This window comes from Manis pentadactyla, chromosome 8 (assembly GCF_030020395.1).
Source record: "Manis pentadactyla isolate mManPen7 chromosome 8, mManPen7.hap1, whole genome shotgun sequence".
Taxonomy (NCBI): Eukaryota; Metazoa; Chordata; class Mammalia; order Pholidota; family Manidae; genus Manis; species Manis pentadactyla.
In genome coordinates, this window is record NC_080026.1 from 102962480 (window position 1) to 102982054 (window position 19575).

Genomic DNA, 19575 nt, shown 5'->3' on the forward strand with positions numbered 1-19575 from the left:
TTCCTTATGGGACTGTGTAGTTGGCTGTCCAGAGCCAGTGGAGCATTGAACATATGGAAGAGGTGGGAGGCAGCAGTCAGCTTATCAAAGTCAGTTATCAAAGACAAGAAAGTCTTAATAATGGCCTTTGGGGGACTGCATGACCTCTGACCTCATCTCCTACCCTCTCTTCCTTGCTCTCTCTCCTGAGACAGTTCTGGCTCCCATGCTTTTTTGGCAGAAATTTTGCTTAGGTGATAGTGTATCCTTATAAGTACACCATCTCAGCAGGTACATGATGTCAGGTGGTCCTGTTACTAATGACATCAAATTCAATCACTGGATTTAGGTAGTGTCCAAAAGATTTCTCAGCTGTAAAGGTACCTATTCCTATTATAATTCAAAAAGAATATGTGGGAAGATACTGCAAAATTATGTAAATAACCTCCTCCCCAACAGACTTTCTCCTAAAGGTTTGAGGATATCTGGAGATTCTTACCTGAATCCATTATACCAATGGTAATTGGAAAATGGTGGTTTTCTAACACTTTCATTCCTTATAAATTTATAAGTTGGCCTTCTATTATAAAGAAGAGCTTCTGCTTTACACATTTGCTTATTTCCTTGTTATAAATATGTACTTACAGATTCTTTTCTTTAAATTCATTGTGTTATAATCCATTACCATTATTCATTTTGATGCTCAGATTATCCTAGAGTTGGCCTAACCAACTGCACTTATCCCTAGCATCAGGGGAGTAGAACACCTAAGCCCAGGAGTAAAAAATATTTTTAGTACATTCACAGTGCTTCTGAAATTTTAATTGCACACAAATCACCTGGGGCCCTAGATGGTGCATTCCTAACAAGCTCCCTGGTGATGGTGATGGTGATGGTCTGTGGACTGCAGTTGAAGTAGCAAAGGTATAGGAGTCTGTATGTAGGCTGATCTGGAAGACTTAAAACACCTCTTGCTCTCCCTGTATTTGTATGAAAGATTTGCCTCATTAACATGGAAGAGACTGATCTTCTGAAGCCTGTATAAGCTCCGGTAGGCATGTGGGAGAGAAGAGCTGTACCCCAGCAATCATAAAAATGAGGAATGCTGGGTTCCCGTCCCTCAGGCTTACTTTCATGTTTCCCTAGAAATCCTGACTTTCAGGGGGATGGCTTCAGCTCACAGTACCTGGGCTAAGGGGAAGGAATGACAACCTCAGTGGAGGGTGTGTTTCTGTCAGCATTCTTCATTAGTCAGGCCAAACTTTATTGATGCCAAGGGAAGTTTGGCAGTTCGAGTGCTCCTCTCCAAAAAGTAAATGTTCTCTTATTTTTTTTTATCTTTTTATTTTTTTGCTGTGTGAGGGGTATGAATTTCCTTTCATTGGCAGATTTCAGTGGTTTTTGGTTAAATTATTTCCTTTTTCCCTTTTAAAGCCATTTCTAGACAGATTGTCATTGACACTCCGGCCATCTGCAGTTTGTGACTACTACATTCATAAAAATTCCAAAAGCACATGGTATTTTGTATTCCTTAGTAATCATTTAATCTGTTTACATTTTCATCAGTAATTTTTTTTCCTGACATAATTTCATCTATCTGTCTGTCATCTGACTTTTATACATGCATATTTCATTTTATTTCTTGGTTTTATTGTGCTTTGCAGATACTGCATTTTTTTTACAAATTGAAGATTTGTGGCAACCGTGTGTTGAGCAAGTCTGTTGGCACCATTTTTCCAATGGCATTTGCTCACTTTGTGTCTCTGTGCCACATTTTGGCTAATTCTTGCAATATTTCAAGCTTTTTCATTATTATTTGTTATAGTGATCTGTGAATAGGGATTACAACTCAATGAAAGTTCAGATGATGGCATTATTTATCAATTAAGTATTTTTTCATTAAGCTATAGACATTTGTTTAGACATAATGCTACTGCATACTTAAAAGACTACTATATAATGTAAACATAACTTTTATATGTATTGGGAAACCAAAAAATTCATTTGACTCACTTTATCACAGTAGTTGCTTTATTGCATTCGTCTGGAACTGAACCTGCGACATCACATATCTGAAGCCTTCCTGTATTTCCCCTTTCTTCATCCTACTAAGAGTGGATGGGATTTCCTTATAGAAGAAGACAACATTACAAGTGAGGAAATCTCTCAGTGGAGATCTTAAAGGATGCATCAAAGGACACCTAATGTTGTCGACTGTTTGTGTCCCCCAAAATGCATATGTTGAACTCCTACATCCCAATATGATGGTATCAAGAGGTTGGCCTTTGAGGGGTGATTCAGGTTAGATGAAATTATGAAGGTAGAGTCCTCATGGAAGGGATTAGTGCCAGTAGAATCATGAGAAAGCTTGCTTCCTCTGCTTGCTGTTCACCATATGAGGATGCAGTGAGTAATCTGCAACTAGGAAGAGGGATCTCACCGGAACCCAACTGTGCTGGCCCCCTGATCTCAGTTTTGGAGCCTCCAGAACTGTGAGAAATAAATTTCTGTTGCTGATAAACCACCCAGTTTATGGCGTTTTGTTATAGCAGTCCAGACTAAGACACTTGTTGATATAAAATTATATGGTCATCCTAGTTTAGTGACTCTTAATGAGCATTGGGAATGAGTGAGTGTGGAACCAATGTGCATATACCAACTCATTTAACAGGATCTGGATGATTTCCAAATGAATGTTGTACTTTTGTATGTTTTAATCTCTACCATTTGTATCTTTTGCTGTTTCTGGCATTTAGATACATAGCTGATAATAGTACTAGACTTGAGTAAAGCTTGGGCAGTTTTTGACTTATGAATGATGCTGAACTTCATATGGCCTGGTGCTCTAATAACTCCCACTTATTTCCAGAAAGGCTGACCCCCACGTTCCTGCTGAGGGATGCTAGGCATTCTTACCCTTAATGAAAGAATCTGCCTACTCCTAGAGCCTTTCTCTGCCAGAAAGTGCAATAGCTCTTGTGATCCCTTTCCTAGTCACAGCACACACTTACCTGCTCACTGAACTATGTGGAGTTAGTAGGGATTTTATTCTCTCTGAGTATATGTGTGTTACAGAAGGGTGTTTCAGTTAGCCATACTATAAAAACATCATCTCCAAAAGATAATCTGGAAATCACCTAGTAAGATAAACAAGTAGATAACTTTCAGTTTTTTTTGTTAAAGAATGTCACTTAAGATTTCTAATATCAAACTGTATAATTGGCTTAGCCTGGTGAGAGATGATAATCCCACAGAGGTTCAGTGGTTGCTATAGAAGCACCGGGCCAACAGAGCCTGTGGTCTATGTGGGCCACTATTAGGGTATTCAGGGCTTGGATGTGGCTGGGTGCCAAGGCCTTGTCAAGGCAGAAAGGCTGCTTCAGTGCCCCAAGTGCTAGACACCTGCTACCAGTCAGACCACACCTGCTTTCTGCTATTTGGTCTCTCCCCTTCTCTGTCCTGTAAGCTATTCTTAAAATAAAAAAATTTTTTTCAATCCTGACAATCAGAACTGTTTCATATTCTAAACCAGATACCTTTCTGTCTTTCTAACCTCTCAAACTTATGTATGAATTCTGGTGATAGCAGTAAGTAGGGGAGCAAGTTTCATCTATTCTCTCATTCAAATGTAGAAGAATATCTCATTCTGACATTGAAAATTCTCAGACAGGTGAGCCACTTCACCAGAAAAGCTCAGGAGGACTGTAGCAGCATCCTTCACAGCGCCCCAAACAGTGTTTAACATGTAGGGACTAGGAAGTATTTGTTAAATAAGTGATCCAAAGCAAAAAGGAATGGCAACTGAATGCGTTTTTTTTTTCATTTCCCATCTTACCAACTTTTTCAAAACATTACTCTAATTCCAACAAGCTTGGATCCCTCCTTTTATTTCCTATACTATATTTGAACATTGCTTGAATGTCAGTCTCTGGCTGTTGTTGCACACACATATGCACAGATTGACGTGCTATATCCCAACACAGAATGCCCACTTGGTGAAGTGATTAGCTGGGGGAACTGGTTGTTAGGTTGAAGAATACTCTGGAAGTTATGGGCACCTTTGATTTTACAGAAAGTCTTGTACTGGTGTCTTAGAGTGTTACTTCATGACAATGTGCTGCATTGATTTTACTTACTGTATTGCTGTTGAGGTTATTATAAACTCAGCCTGCATTTAATGAGCATCTGTTAGGTTCACAGACCTGTGCTGGGCTCTGTCTCTGCTATTCATTGTTTACCATCTGACCTGACAGTTCTGCATGAACACAAAAAAATCAATACTAATACCAAACTAGATAAATATCAGGTGCACAGGTCTCCAACAGTTCTCAGAAAAGAGATTTAAATGGGTGGAAAGGGATGGAGAAGGAGCAGTTGAGGAATGTGTCAAGTTTCAGTCGGCCTTAATGGATGGTGAAGAGGAGGGAAAGGAGGGGGAGAGCATTCCATTAGTGGCGAGCCGTATAAGCAAAGGCTGGAGCCTAGCATTCACATTATGTTTGCAGGACAGTGAGAAGCCCCATCCAGTTATGGACTCGAGGTTCTAGGTTGGAAAGAGTGAAGATGAGGTGGTAAGTAGTAAGGATTGTCTGGTGCCAGGCCTCAGAGGTGTTAGGCTGCTGCAGAGCAAAGTGGCCTGGAAAATGGTTGAGCAGCAGCAGGACCGCCCCAGAGCTGTTGGGCTGGGTTCCACTCCTGCTCCATTCTTCCTGAGCTGTATGATCCTGACTGTCATGCAAACTCTTTGTGCCACCTTTTCCCCATTTGTAAAATGAAGACAGTTGTTTTATTTATCTCACAGGGTTGCTATAAGGAATAAATAAATAATAAGCACATAAAGTGGTTAACAGTTCTGGATACTTGGTAGAGCTTGCTGCATCATTAGTTACCAGGCAAGGAGGTAAGTAGTGGCAGCTATGCTTTCAGAAAGGGAACTGATACAGGATAGCTTGGTAGAAGCTTGAGGCTTTGTGGAGTTGCTGTTTGCTGGGATGGAATTGAATACAGGATTTTAGAAGTGTCACCACAATTTCCAACCTCTACAGGAAGGCGCAGGGATACACACAGGGTGACACACTAAGCACAGCCATTTCTTCTCTGCTTCATCTCCATTTCACAGATTTTAGGAATGGTCATTCTTGGCAGGCGTTCAGAAGTGATTTGGTCAAAGGCTGTGTCCCTTAACAGCCACAAAAAGCTCTAGTGTTGGTCAGTCAGAGGAAATGAACTCTTAGGCCAGAGGTAACTGGAAATTTTATTGCTTTCCTTTTTTTTCTTGGTGAATATTTTATGCTGTGTACCAGAGGCTGCTGTGCTGACAGGGATGAGCTAGTGAATTGAATCTGAATAAATCAAAATGGAAAATAACCATGAAGATCCCTACAAGGATTGGATCGCCCAGCTTTAATAACTCATGCATGCTAATACTGTTTTTTGTGTTTACACTTTGGGTGGATAAGAAAGTGGAAGGCAGCTCTAACAGGCATGCTGTTTCATACCGTTCCTTGGAACCTTTCTTTCTTTGAACTACAAGATTTTTAGCTGAAGTTAAGTTTAATTCATCTACTAGCTCGTCTTTGTAAAGATAGTAGTAAGTTGCACATCAGCCCTACCTTCATGAGAGAAATTGTGTAAAAAATTTACATCATGAGCATTTCACTACAAGAAACAGCATTTTCACCAGATAACCGTACAAAACACATTTTTCTCAGAGTAAGTTTTACTTCCTAAGTGCTACTTGTCTATATTTTTTATTCTGAATATTGGATGTTTCCATATGTGTATGGTGTATTCTTTTTGTGCATTTTAAATGGTTTCAAGGGTCAAAGCTTATAAATGCATATAGTTTTGGAATAGCTCTCCAAATATAATGGCATGCATTTACTGATGTCAAGTTCTTAATTAACCTTAATGATATTTGTGTCTTATAAAACATAAAAGAGAGAATCAGTTAAAAGTGAGTGTAACTCTACTGTTTTGGAGAAATATCTCTGTCTAGTTCTTACTTTGCACTCTTGAAAATATACTGTGCATATATGTGTACATATATATTTTCACGTGTGAATGTGTAAGTATATAAGTAATCTCTGTATTTGTTTGGCTATATGTACCACATATTAGTTCTATGCCAGATATTGTAAACATTAATCTATACTAGATTCTGTTGAACTGATCTAAAAGAATATGTAGAATTAAGTGCAGTATAAATTGATTTAAAAATAACCATATTCTGGTTTATGCACTTGGAAATCATATCAACATGAATGTGGATTCACTACTCCTCCATTTCTGTTTTGTTCAGTCAACCCCTCTCTGTATCTCTTTCCTTCCTTGTCATCCTCAGACCCATTGTAACCATCCTTACCTTTCATCTCAGCTCCATTATCAAACTGCGCTTTATTGGCTGTCCTTCCGCCTTTTGGTCAGCCCATTCATCCATTTGTCCTGCTTTCTTACAAGCATGGCTATCTGAAAATCAGTACTACTAGAAATACCCAATTCCACTGGGTTCTCAGTGCTGCTGGGGTGTGGGTGTGCTTAACCCTTCTGTAGGTGCCTGGACAAATTCTCTCCCATTTCCCATAGCCAGGATTCTAAATTTGGTCAGTCTCCGTAAACTGGTAGTTGAGTTTAGTCCCTTCTGGTAGGAACATCCCTGGAGGGGATTTTCCTTCCCCTACAACGTGGGGTTCTGGTACTGCTCTAGCCTCTGCCTGTGTCATCACATGGCCATCTTCACTCTGTGCCTGTGTCTTCACAGGACATTGCTCTGTCTCCTGTTCTTGTGAGGACACCACTCCCGTTGGCTTAAGAGCCCAACTACTCTAGTATGACCTCATAAATAACTTGATTATACCTTCAAAGACCTTATTTCCAAATAAGGTCATATTCACAGGTACCAGGGGTTAGGACTTCAACATGTCTTTTTGGGGGATGTAATTCAACCCATAACAAGCATGTAGAATATATTTGTGTGGTATTTAACATGTAATACTTAACATGTGTGTTAAGTGTGTGTGTTTAATATGACATATTGAAATGTAGTTAATAATGAAAATAGTAAAATACAGAAGTGTGAAATGTTCATGTTGTGTATAAGTAAATATCAACTTTTAAAAGCTAAATTCTATTTATTCTGTCTTATTAATGACTAGTTTATTATTGGATACTTCTAAAGTGAATTAACTTACATGACATAAAGCCTTCATACAAGTTTTCATGCTTATGCTTATAAATTCAGTTCCTAATTATAGAAATTCTTTCCTTTTCCAGTAGAAATGAGTAATTCTCTTAAAACTTCAGACTTTATTGGTAAGAAGGATTAAAGAATAAATCATTCAGGAAATACTGTAAAGGACATGGTGGTCTACTAATTTATTCCAGCTAACTTCCTTGTCAATATTTGTGATAAGGATCTTCCTTCTAAAATCTTTGGAAAGTGAAGTATCATTGTAAATTGTTCAAATCAAGAACAACAATTCTTGACAGAAGTCATCTTTTAAAAACATAAGTGAATCCATGTAATACCTCTTTTCCTTGTTTTTTTCTATGGTTTTCTTAACTTATTAAATTAAAGTGCCAGTTTCAAATGATCTAATATCAGAGGATCCTCTTGTGTATGTCAGTGTGAGTAGTGAATGGACCTCAGTCTTGAAGTCTTGTGTGAAGAGTACTTTGAAACTTTACATCATTCACAGATTCTTGATTTGCAGATCCAAACAGATTTGATCCAAAAAGTTAGAAAGGCAGAATATTACCAGTACCTATCAGCTGCATAAATTCCTTTGCTTAACATCATAGAAATAGAAGCATCCCTCCTCTCTTCAGGCTGTCAGGCTACATCTAATTCCCACAGCAGCGTGTCCATGCTTCAGATGCACCCTCTCTTGTTGCAGCTGCTGTCCTTTGAAGGAGTTGGGATGGCGAACTCTCACCACACTGTCCTTCAAGGCCACTTCTCTGATCAGGGTCCATGCTCCTGAGGCTGGCCACAGTGAGGCTGGAGGTGACATATGCACACAGGTCAGGCCATCTTGCAACACTTCCTTTAAACGTATAAGCAGAAAGCTTACCCCTTGAAGCCCTGTGTTTTCTCTTAGATCAGCACTCTAGGATCTTGGGTAGAATGGGAAATACTTTATCTTTAAATGTCACTGGGACCATTTGGTGCCTTGGATTCAGAGGTGAGAGACTAATCTGCTTTTTGGCAAACGGTATAGAATGAATGTTTTTTGGTTAATACTTCCTTTATGTTTGTTGGTAGACTTTCTCCATTGTGACACAGGAGAAAGATCAGCATATGACAAACCTTTCGTAGAAGAGTAAAAATTATTTTCTATCTTTGAGCTGTTTGATGATGATGATGACACCATGACCTTTAGATAGTGAAGCCACTATAGTCTACTTAGTGTGTGGGAAATAGAAGGATAAAGTAAAGGTGTTACACTTAAAGTGTCCTAGCTTGAAATGAACATCAGCTGCTCACTGGAATTATAAAAGTTATCAACCAGGGATACAGGAAAGGTGTACATTGCTACCATCTATACATGTTCACAGAGATGTTCTCTAGGTCAGGAATTGGCACATGATAGCCCAAGGGCCAAACCTGGTTCTCTGTTTCTTAAATAAAGTTTTATTGGAACACAGCTATGTTCATTTATTTTCATATTGTCTTTGGCAGCTTTTACCCTTCATGGGCGGAGTTGAGTATTGTAACAGAAACCATGTGGCCCACAAAGCCTAATATTTACCATCTAACCCATTGCCAATGAAATCGGCTGATCCCTGCTCTAGGTAATGCTTCCAAATTGTACAACCATATCATCAAAGAGCTGTAAGGGCCATGAGAGATCAGGTATCCCAAGTCTAGAGTTGTATAGATGGGCAGGTCAAGGCTCATGAAGTGACTTGTCAAGGGTCTTACTGTTTGCTGCTGATTTTCTTTTCCTTTTTTAAAAAAGGAAAACTTTTTCCCATAACTTTTTCTTATTGTGGCAAAATGCACCTAAGATTTACCATTTTAACCCTTTTTAAGTGTACTGTTCAATGGGATTAAGTACATTCATATTATTGTACACCCATCACCACCATTCATCTCCAGAACTTTTCGATCTTCCCAAACTAAAATTCTGTCCCCATCAAACAATAACTCTCCTCCCCCATTCCCCACCCCCAGGCCCTAGGGGCCACCATTCTACTCTCTCTATGAATCTGACTACCATGAGGAACCTCAGAGAAGAGGAATGGTACAGCAGTTGACCTTTTGTGACTGACTTATCCATGACCTTTTTAATTGAAAGAAATATTCTTTACAGAAATAGGAACATTTTAGACTTGTCCCTGACTAATTCAGCACTTGGCTTGGTTTAGTGTAAGCTGAACAACTTTTCTTAATGTCCTCAACATTAAAATGGCAAGTTTTAGTATCTTTCTCTGAAGAATACAACAGTGTCATGATATTAGTCAAGTAAAAAAGGAAGATCTTAAAATTTATAGTGAAATAGTCACAAAATGCACATTTTTCAGTTCAGATACTTGCTTCTAGTATTTTTAATACAAAATAACAAATTAATACTCAGAAAGCTGATAATCCAGGTCCTGTGAACCAGCCTGGGTGGGATCAGAGGACACTCCTCTGGTAACTGGTCCAGCGTTTGCCAGATTCAGTGCCTCCCTGTCCTAGACAATGTTGCCTATACACTATTCACATCTTGCCATTTGCACTTCTTGTGTTCCTCACTCATCATTCTTCTTCTGTTTACACACAGTTATTGTAGTCAGGGTAGAATATAATTGATTATGTTTTAGTTTACTAAATATGTCACATTTCAGTTGTGCCTCCCTAAGACTATGCCCAGGTCACTCATTTGGAGTTCTGAGTGTTCATAAAACTCTTTAAATTTGAGTGTATATCCTATTTCTTAATTTCATCCTGAGATGTATAATTTAAGCCATGATATTCATATTTTACTCATTTGTCACAATGAGAGTAAATTTATTTAAAATTCTTATAGTGGAAGGAAGGGAACCTGGCAAAGTTTGCTTCCATGTACACCCTAATAGCACACACTAACTTTTGCTTCCATGTACACCCTAATAGCAAATCAACTGTTCCTAAGGCATTTGTCCTCAGTATTTGTCATCAGGGCTTAAATTACATCCTGTGTTTCATTATTGTTTTGTCCACAAATCGCAGGGAAAAGGTTAGATGTGAAATTCTTAAAAATAATTCAGTAAGCATTTGTTTACTTACTATGTACTAAGTGAATTATTTGTATTGTCTCAGATAATCCTCTTAAGAACTCCTATGAGATACATACCTTCATTATACCCATTTAAGTGATGAGAAAACCGAGACCAGAATAGTTGTTTGCTCTACAACACATAGCCAGTAAGAGATTGTGCCAGAATTGTAACAGAATTTTGGCAGTCTTGACTGCAAAGTCAGATTTCATTTATTCGCTTGTTCATTTGTTCATTCATTCAACAAATATTTAATGACAGCCTATTATGTTTTAGACTTGATTCAGAGGATACAACAGTAATGATAAAAGCCTTTCCCTCATAGAGCGTATGCTCTGTTAACCATTTTTTTGTGAAGTACTCTCATTCATCATCTGGTTTATCCAATCATCAGTGTATTCTCATTCATCATCTAATTTAAGATACTTTGATACAGGTGCTTTTTCCAGCTTCTCATTAAGAAAGTATTAAAGGAAGGTTTGAAAACTGGCAAGAGCTTTTCCCATCAGCTAGGATATCTCCTTCCAACAGACAGGAATGAAGAAACCATTGAAGACAATATTGGTTCCTTCTTCTGGAACTATCCTGGACAAGTTATCACAGCTTCTGAGATTACTGTGGGGTTTATCACCATGATGGGAAAGAACTAAGAATGTCTATCTTATAGCTAATGCTCCCTGTCCCCCATTTTAATTTAGACCTATTTTCTCCTAGCTTTTCTGCAAAATGAACAAATTAATTTTGAAAACTTGAACAAAAATTAATATCTTAGTCATTAAGTCTTTGAACAGTTGAAGACAGTAAAAACACATTAATTTGCTTTTTGCTTTTGAGAATTTTTGGTTTTGTTTTTGATCCATGATGCAATTATAAAGTGTAAGAAAGGTCATCCTCCTCTTTGGATATGCATTCCTTCCTCCTGCTTGCTCCTTAGTCTCCCAGCCAGCAAACCATTAGAGTTAATACTCTGCTCAAGTGTCAACCTGTATCTACCTGTATCTAAAGCCTCCTGTCCTTCCCTGGCCTTTCTCCTTCCTATGGACTAAAAAGTCAACTAATCCTGGCAAACTAAGAACCAACAGCTCAAGAGATGGCTAAGGGTTTAATTATGACCCTACCTGGAGAACCTACATTTTAATGGGAATGTATCTGCTATTCTTTCATTTCAGAGGAGTGAGTAGACTTAACACACCACCCCTGCAAAGTTGAACTAACCCAAATTATTAAACATTTTGGGGGAACTAGTTTCCTTTGTACAGCTATGAATTGCTTAGTGAAATTAGGTTTTTCCGTCTTGTTTTTAAAAATTGTGTGTAATGACTGTTGAGTTCAAAGGAAGGAGTGCTTTCTGGCAGCTGCACACCTTCCTTTATGCTGTGTCCTACGTCCATTGCCCTGCCTGGAAGGTTTCATTCACTCTACAAACTTCTTTGGATATATTTCAGTATCAGACCCTCTGCTGGGTGGTACAGGATTACTAGTCAACTGCTGGTGGTTCACAAAATTACCACTTATACCTTCTATTTTTACAGTTCTTTACAATTTAAAAAGCATTTCTCACTTAATCATCTCATTTAATCTATATGCTCATAACACAGGTATATATAAAGAAAATCTTCCTTGTAGACCAGTCATTAAAATGACAGTATTAATCTCAATTTTCATTGGAAGAAAATGAAACCGATGGAAGTAAAGTGACTTGCTCTGACTAAAAACCAGGTTTTCTTGACTCTGGGTCCAGTGTCCTTTCTTGTAAGCACAGTTACCTTTAAAATCAGAACTTTTTCCATTCATGTGCCTAGTCTCTAGTAATTTGAATGTTTATATCACTATGTTTCTATATTGCATTTGCCCCCATTGAATTTCATATCTTTTCTTGATAGAACATTTTTTCTAACTTTTCTGTAATCACACCTTAGATTCCTCTACATTCAGATTTGATGGAATATTCTTAGTTTCTGCATTTAAGTCATTTGTCCACTTATGATTCTCAGGGATTTAATCTGACCTCCCAAAATAACAGTTGTGGTTTTGCAGTGATATTTTAAAATATTATAGCCTTGATGACTGGAGTAAATCCAGTTTTTTCTTACATTCTGTGCCTATTTTAGTTACATTCTCTGTTCTTCCAGTATAAATGGAATTTGCTCCAACCAACTGTTGACATCACAGTAAAAAACAAAGCTAGTTTTTTTTTTCTGCTTCTCAAAAGAGAAAAAACAAATTTTGTTGGCCTGTATCCTTAGCATGGTGTATTTTAAAGCACTTTAAAATAAAGCACTTCAGCTGGTTGCATGTCTCTTGAAGAGTAATCGTGTCCCTATACCCAATGCTATTTATTTGTATTCACTTAGAGTATTTTGACTTAATTTCTCTCTTCTTTTTTCTGGCTGTCTCATTTATTCTTCACATCTATAGCTTCTGTCATTTTGCCTTGCTATCTTTGTAACTGGCAGAATCTTAATCATATAGGACCAATTTCTTGGCCACCAATGGTACTCCTTTCAACTGGATTTTTTGTCATTTGATCATGTTCCATTTAACACTTTATTAATAAATTTGGTATATTGCTCCATAATTGTTTCTTGTGGATAAGTCTCTGTTCCCTGGTGTGATTTTAATTAGTAGGCCTAGAGGGCAGGGATTATGCCTTACACACTTCGTAAAGAAAAAACTTAAGAAAGAGTACATAGTCTGTCTCAGAGTGTGTGGAATTCTGTTTTTCAGTCAGTGTTTACTTGAATGTTTGCTGCATGCCATCCACTCTGCTAAGGATGCACGGTCAAGTGATGGATCCACTGGGTTTATGCACTAGTAGGCGGCTCAGCCAAGCAAACCAGATAATCCAAAACAGTGTGATGTGGGACTTGAGAGAATAAGTATGAGTTGTTATGTATGTATGTGGTGTATCTGTTGAGGAGGCTCCTCAAGCAGCTTTTGAAGCATCTGGGAAGGTGGCCTTTTTGATCATCTGATATCAAAAGAATAAATAACGGTTGATCAGATTTGGCAAGGGTGGGGAGGGGTAAGAGGTATGCGACAGTGTAGTCATTTGAAAGAAGACCCATCTCTCTAGCTAGAGGGTAAAAATGTTCATTAGGGCTGCAGCAAGGAGTTCAAGAGAGAATCTGTAGAAAAGACAGGGATCCAGGATGGGTTTATTAAGCATTGGGATTTATCCTAAGAACAAGAGATTTTTTAAGCCAGGGAGCAGCAAGATCAAATTTGTAGTTAGAAAGAGTCCTTTGGCTATGCTGTGGAGCGTGGTTTGGTAGAGAAGAGCTGTTGGGAGGTCTGCTTAATAAGAATTCATTAAAGCAGCAGAGGGTAGAGATGATAGTGATCTCAACCAGAGTAGGTTAAGTGGATGGATTCAAGAGACATTTAGCAGAGAAAGTTTTGAGAATTATTGATTGCAGGGGAGTAGTGCATTAAAAGAAAAAGAGACATAGGCAAGGGTAATTGGAAGTCTTCAGTTCTCTGGTCATAACATGGACACATCATGGTCATATATCCATGTTATGTTATATATATATATGTGTGTGTGTGTGTATTATGACCATATGCCTGCAGTCATAACATAAAGACATTTGGGCCCAGTGGGACACTTTAAACTTTAATATTTTCTAAAATCTTTGTAAGAAGACTTAGATCACAGAAGGGAGTTTTATGTTAGAGATACTCTATTAATAATAAAGATTAAATAGCATACTTATGTATATAAAATAATTTATAATAATGAACAAGCCCCCCTTTTTCATATTTTGGGTAGATATAGAGGTATAACCCTATTTTTAAAGTTATGCCATTAAGCATCATCAGTTCTGTGATGATAGTTATTAGGCAAGGAAGAAATATGAACTGAAATCAGTATGGAATTACCCATCCATTGCCCATCCTAACTGAAAAAAAATTTAGACTTAAAATATAAAGTAATGAAAACATTTGTTAGGCTTCCAGATAGCTCCAAATCATTCCAAAGGTCATCAAGAGCCATTTGTAGTTCTCTGGAAGAGCCTGAATCAGTGATCAAATGAAACAATTAGCGCTTTGGGATTATGTTTCTGTGATAGGAAATCACCAGTATCCAGTTCACTCCTAAATACCTTCTAGGCAGTTATTTTCCCTCCCTCCTTCATCCATTCTTCTTCCTTTATTTTCTTTAAGTTAATTTGTTTCTTACCAGGTCACCCTTAAATTCTTTGACTTAACGTTTTCTTGAAAGTTGTAAACGATATGAAACTGGCACCTTTGTCTTGGTCTTTGTTTCACCAAGATCAGCTCTGAGATATGAATTTGCCACTTCTCAGGATCTTGGTTTCTCTATCTGTAAAATGAGAAAGCTGAAGTAGATTAGTGATAAGGGGACCCAGCTATGATTATTCTATCTGGCTTTTCTTTTTCCTGGTCCTGTATATCCAGTTGCTTCCAGGCCTTTGTTTACTCGAGGGTGCCACCAGTACTTGAGGTCCATGTTACCAGAGCCACCCCCTTATATGGAGCCTTGTATGGTTTGTTCCAGCCCCCGCTTTCAAAACCAAGGGACTAAGGGATGAGTTACTGGAAAACAGTCCCTGGGGAGAATGAGAGGCAATGTCACCGCTGGAAGTCCTGTGTTTAAATGCATAGACTCTACCTATAAGTCAGGAAACTTGTCCCTTGATAACATTCCTTCTTGTAATATCTTTCGTTTTGTTTTTTTTTAACTAAAAAATATGCATTTTGGACTGGTAAAGGTGTGGTAGTTGCTGAAGAGGCCACAGGAAAAAGCACCAACCGAACGTTTTATTACAAACTGTGCTGCCTCTGAGGACACAAACAGATTTCCTTACAAAGGTTGTAATTCTCTCCCCCACCTCGAAGTCCACCATTTGCAGTTTCAATTATGGCAGCCCCACCTCCACGTCTATCTTCAGGTACTGCTCTGTATAGCATATTTGGGATCCCTCCCTTCGTTGCTAATGCAAGTCCTCCTAATAGCCATCCTCAAGCTCATTTCCTCAGGGAATGCTGATTAACCCCCTTTCTATCATCACCAATCACATTTAAGACTTCTGAACTTCATTAAATGTTACTCTTCAAAAATATATCTAAAATACATTCCAATGCAAAGTAGGAAAACACCAAGTTATATTGTAAATTTGTAGTATATATGGTATATCTTCCATTGCATATTTTAAATACATTAGAAATAGGGTGACTTTTCACATATTGATCTTCTTAGTCTCCGAGATGAAAGATAAAGAGTAATCCTTCAGCCATAAAGTCATTTGACCTGACTTGTTTTCTGTGCTCATTGGGACTGTTGTAACTTACTGAAGTTGATCCCAGTGTGGAAATTGGCATGTATACTTTGGCAAAATGTTTCTTATAAGGACTTTAAAAATGTGGTCATTGAAAGCTGTTTGAGAAAATGTATTGCCCCTGCTGTGGTATTAAAATGATAATTCATAAATCTTATGTCCACTCTACATAAATTTAAGTATAAATTAGGTATTTAAAAAAGCTGTGTTGGTCTGCTTCTTGGTGTATTTTAAATTTGAAATGGACTTTGAACACTTATACGGTTGCTGGACCAGTGGTCATTGGATTTGTTGGCTTGCTATGAGAGCCATCTCCATAATCTATCACTCTGATAAAAAGGAAGGTGATTCCTGTCAATTGGAGATTAACTAAATACTTCACATTAATCTCCCCTCCCCACGCCATTATGGTCAACTCCCTAACCATCACTGTTCTCACTTATGCAGAAGGAAAGATGATGTTAACTGCAACACCTTTTCCTCTAATACACAAGATTGAAAGCTGCCCTTTGCTCATTATTGTTGGGATGTTCGTGTTAGCTTTTGTTTTGTTTTATTGGTGGAGACTACACTGATTTCCCTGCTATCTTAGAGTTACAGGATTGCAGTCTTCTAAGAAGCAAAGAACCAGGTTTGATTCATCACAATACTGTACTGGTTGTAGTAGAAATTTGTTATTTGTGGGATGCAATAGAATAGGATTGAGTGACATGGAGGAATCTTTTAATGCATGCTTTTGAATCAATTTTTGCAATAAATGGTCTCACAGATTTATAAGTTCACTAGAAAGAGAACTGAGATTTTTGTTTTGAACCTTGTAAACAACTCTTTACCTTTCACACCCCCACAGCACTCCCGCTTGCTTACGGTTGTCAACGATCCTGATCTCTAGGCCCACCCCACATTAACAAGTTCATTTTTTCTTTTTTAAGTGTGCGTATCAGGGAATGTCTTCGCCCAGCCCCCGCCGCCACCCGTTTCCCGCGGTCCAGGTGGGACAGGCTTGGGGAAGACGCAGCTGAGTAGACAGTTTCGCAGGGTGACTCATTCTGAACACTGCCCGTTGCTTTTAAACCCACCAGGGAAAATATGCCAGACATTGTTATCATGAAAACAACCTGGAGGGGTTGGTGGTGGAGAATAAGAACCGAGGTAAAATTAAGCCTGACTACGTGTCGCCCGGACGCGGGGCGGGGCGGCCGCGGCACCTGCGAGGAGCGCGGAGGGCGGGCGCGGCCTGCGGGCGTGGGGCCGGGGCGGGGCCTGCGGCGGCGCCGGCGGTTGGAAGGGGGAGGAGTTGCCCTTGGAGGCGGCACCGGCCCTGGGCCCCGAGGCCCGCCGCGCCCTATCGGGCCCGAGCCGAGTGGCCCCGCGGAGCCAGCGCGCTCCCGCCTGCAGGGGGAGGGCGGACGGGGCGCGGGGACCGGCCAGGCCGCGGCGGGCGCTGTTTCTCTTTCACTTTCCTTCCTTCTGAGGCCGGCGCGCTGGCGGGCGAGGAGCGGCGGCGGCCGCGGGGTAGGTACTGGGCGGGCTTGAGAGTGGCCATGGGGCCGGGACTCCGGCCGCCCCCGCGCTGCCCGCCCAAGTTTGCGCCCGGAGCGGGAGCCTCACCTCCAGGCACCTGCAGCGGCCGGTCGCTCGGGGAGCCGGGAGCGCCCCCGGATGGGGGTGGGGCGGCCGGTCGGGGCGTGGGGGCTTCGCAGCCGCGCCCTCCCCTCGGGGGCGGAGAGGGCGGCGGGCTGCGGACGCACGGTCCCCGGAGAGGCGGCGCGTCGTCCCCAGCGCAGCCCGGGCCCGCGCACCTGCCGGGCGGGCCGGGCGGGCTGGGGCTCAGAGCGCCCGGGACTGTGCTGCACGGTCCCGCCGGAGACGCGGAAAAGTTCCCTCCCGCCCGGTCACTGCATGCTCTTGCTTCCTTTAACCGACTTGGTGACAGGACTCTCTGGCTTTCCATCACAGTACCCCTTGGTCGGGACATGCATTTCCTCTTTCAGAGGACTTTTGGCTTACTTTGGAGTTTCTGGGCGAACCTGAAGGAAAAGCAGAGCCACTTATCCTAATGGTTAGAGGAGAAAGCCAAGACTCAGGCACAGATACTAAATTAGCATGCCTCGCTGAAGGTCACACAAAGCTAAGAACCAGAACCCAGACCCCCTGTCTGTTAATTACGCTCTTTATGTTACACCCTTGATAAGATTTCCCGAGCGGATAGGATGATTACATGCAAAACCTATTCCGTGCCCATTCTCAGTGACGATGTGTGGATGGAATGATGCCTTTTGCCTTTCTGGCTGCTTTATTCGTACACCCGAGTTGACAACTAACTTAGGAAATCAACACCTTCTTTCATGTTTTAAGAAGTGTCCTTTCTAAGAGGACACATTTCTTATAAGAAGCGTTTAAAACTTTTGTTCCTTTAGTGACCCTATGTCCAAGCTAACTATGCTAAAGACGTTTCTGAAAAAAAAAAAAAGTACGTTCAGTTTTTACTGTGTGCTAGCTTTATGTTTACTGCCTTAATCCTCAACACTTGTTTTCATTTCAGTTTGCAGTTTAAAAAACTGAGACTTACGATAAGTTAACATTGCCCAGGTTATACATTTACTAAATGTGACTGGTTTCTGTCACACACTTTTCAGTCTGATAAAGAATTAAAGTAACTACAAATCAGAATAAAGGAAAAGTGTAATGGGAGAGAAGGGCTAAAAACCAGCGGGAGATTATACTGAGGAGAAGGGTTTTGACAGATACATAAGATCAAGACAGAAGAAAGGCAAGGCTTCTTGACTGCATCGTAGAGCCTGCAGAGACTGTGGGAGAGAGTGATCCTTTCCATTTGCCTGAAGAAGAGTGTTGAAGGGTACGTTAAGGTCAGCTTGTGGAGGGTCTTGTATGACAAGCTAAGAAATGTAAACATGTTTTGTTTGTCAAGAGGAGACACCGACATTGTTTGAGAGGAGGACCCAATTGTGATAGAATAAAATAAACCTGGTAGAATGTAAGATGGACTGCAGGTGGAAAGGTAATATTCAAGTAGGGTGGCTATGGATGAAAGAGAAAAGGACGTCAACTTGATTTGACTACTGACTGAATGTGGGGTGCAAAATGGAAATAGGAAGCATTTTGATACGATAATGACTGCAATTTTGAATCTTCTAACTTGTATTAGCAGGAACTCCTCATAGAGCAGTCAAGCAGATAGTTAAAATGCATTACTGAAGAGGTAAAGATATCAAAACTGGAGTTAACAGCCTTGGGTGTTATTTGTATAGAGGTACAGTTAAGGCTTCAGGATTGGATGAATTTGTCATTATTCTGAAATAAATCATAGCAGGCTTACAAATTACAGTGAAGGAAATGTCCTATTCACCTGTTCACCGAATTTGGAACATGTTAATAGTTGCTGCTAAACGCGATATTAACACGAGGAATTTGACACCTTTTCCTATCATCTTTTTATGTTATTGTGGAAACAGATATGGGAAAGCAGAACCACCAAAAGAAGTGATGACCAGCGATCTCATGATAAATCTGGATATTAGTTTCTCATGCCTCAGGACATCCAGTTGGAAACTCCACGCCAGCTCCTGGGATCAGACTCTCATCCACTTAATACCCCTCTTTGCCTGAACTACTAAGCCAGATCTAGCTAACTACGAATGGCTACCCAAAGGAAACACTTGGTGAAAGATTTCAATCCTTACATCACCTGCTATATCTGTAAAGGGTATCTGATCAAGCCAACTACAGTGACAGAATGCCTCCATACCTGTAAGTATTCTTTTAGGTAACCTACCCGTCAGAGGTTATAGGCCACAATCCTTTTAAAACTACCACATTTTGTTTTTATCTAGATTTGAACTTTAAAACAATAAGTATTCCAAGAATTACCTTTGGAATTTATCTTTGGGATACTGTCTTGCCAATGGGTTTCAGCCCCAGGCAAGTTTGCTATGGATTCAGTGTGACCAAAGAAATTGACAGCAAAACGTTCTTTGGGGTGAAAGGGTTTATTACCCAGCTTGTTCTCCCAGCGGTAGGTCGAGCATTC

General features: G+C 40.0%; 1 protein-coding gene across 9 annotated transcripts in view; it reads left to right on the plus strand.

Moving 5' to 3' along the window:
- PCGF5 (polycomb group ring finger 5) overlaps positions 1-19575 on the plus strand; it is a 129811-nt gene that overhangs the window by 31773 nt on the left and 78463 nt on the right. For 3 of the 9 annotated variants that reach the window (XM_036924830.2, XM_036924900.2, XM_036924478.2), the window contains exon 2: positions 19001-19295. In XM_036924830.2, the coding sequence (XP_036780725.1) occupies positions 19184-19295 (112 nt within the window). In that variant the 5' untranslated portion in view covers positions 19001-19183. Of the gene's footprint in view, positions 1-2002; positions 7104-16888; positions 17040-18235; positions 18385-19000; positions 19296-19575 lie in introns of those variants that run through there. The other 6 variants (XM_036924559.2, XM_036924653.2, XM_057506071.1 and 3 more) reach the window with 6 other exon arrangements.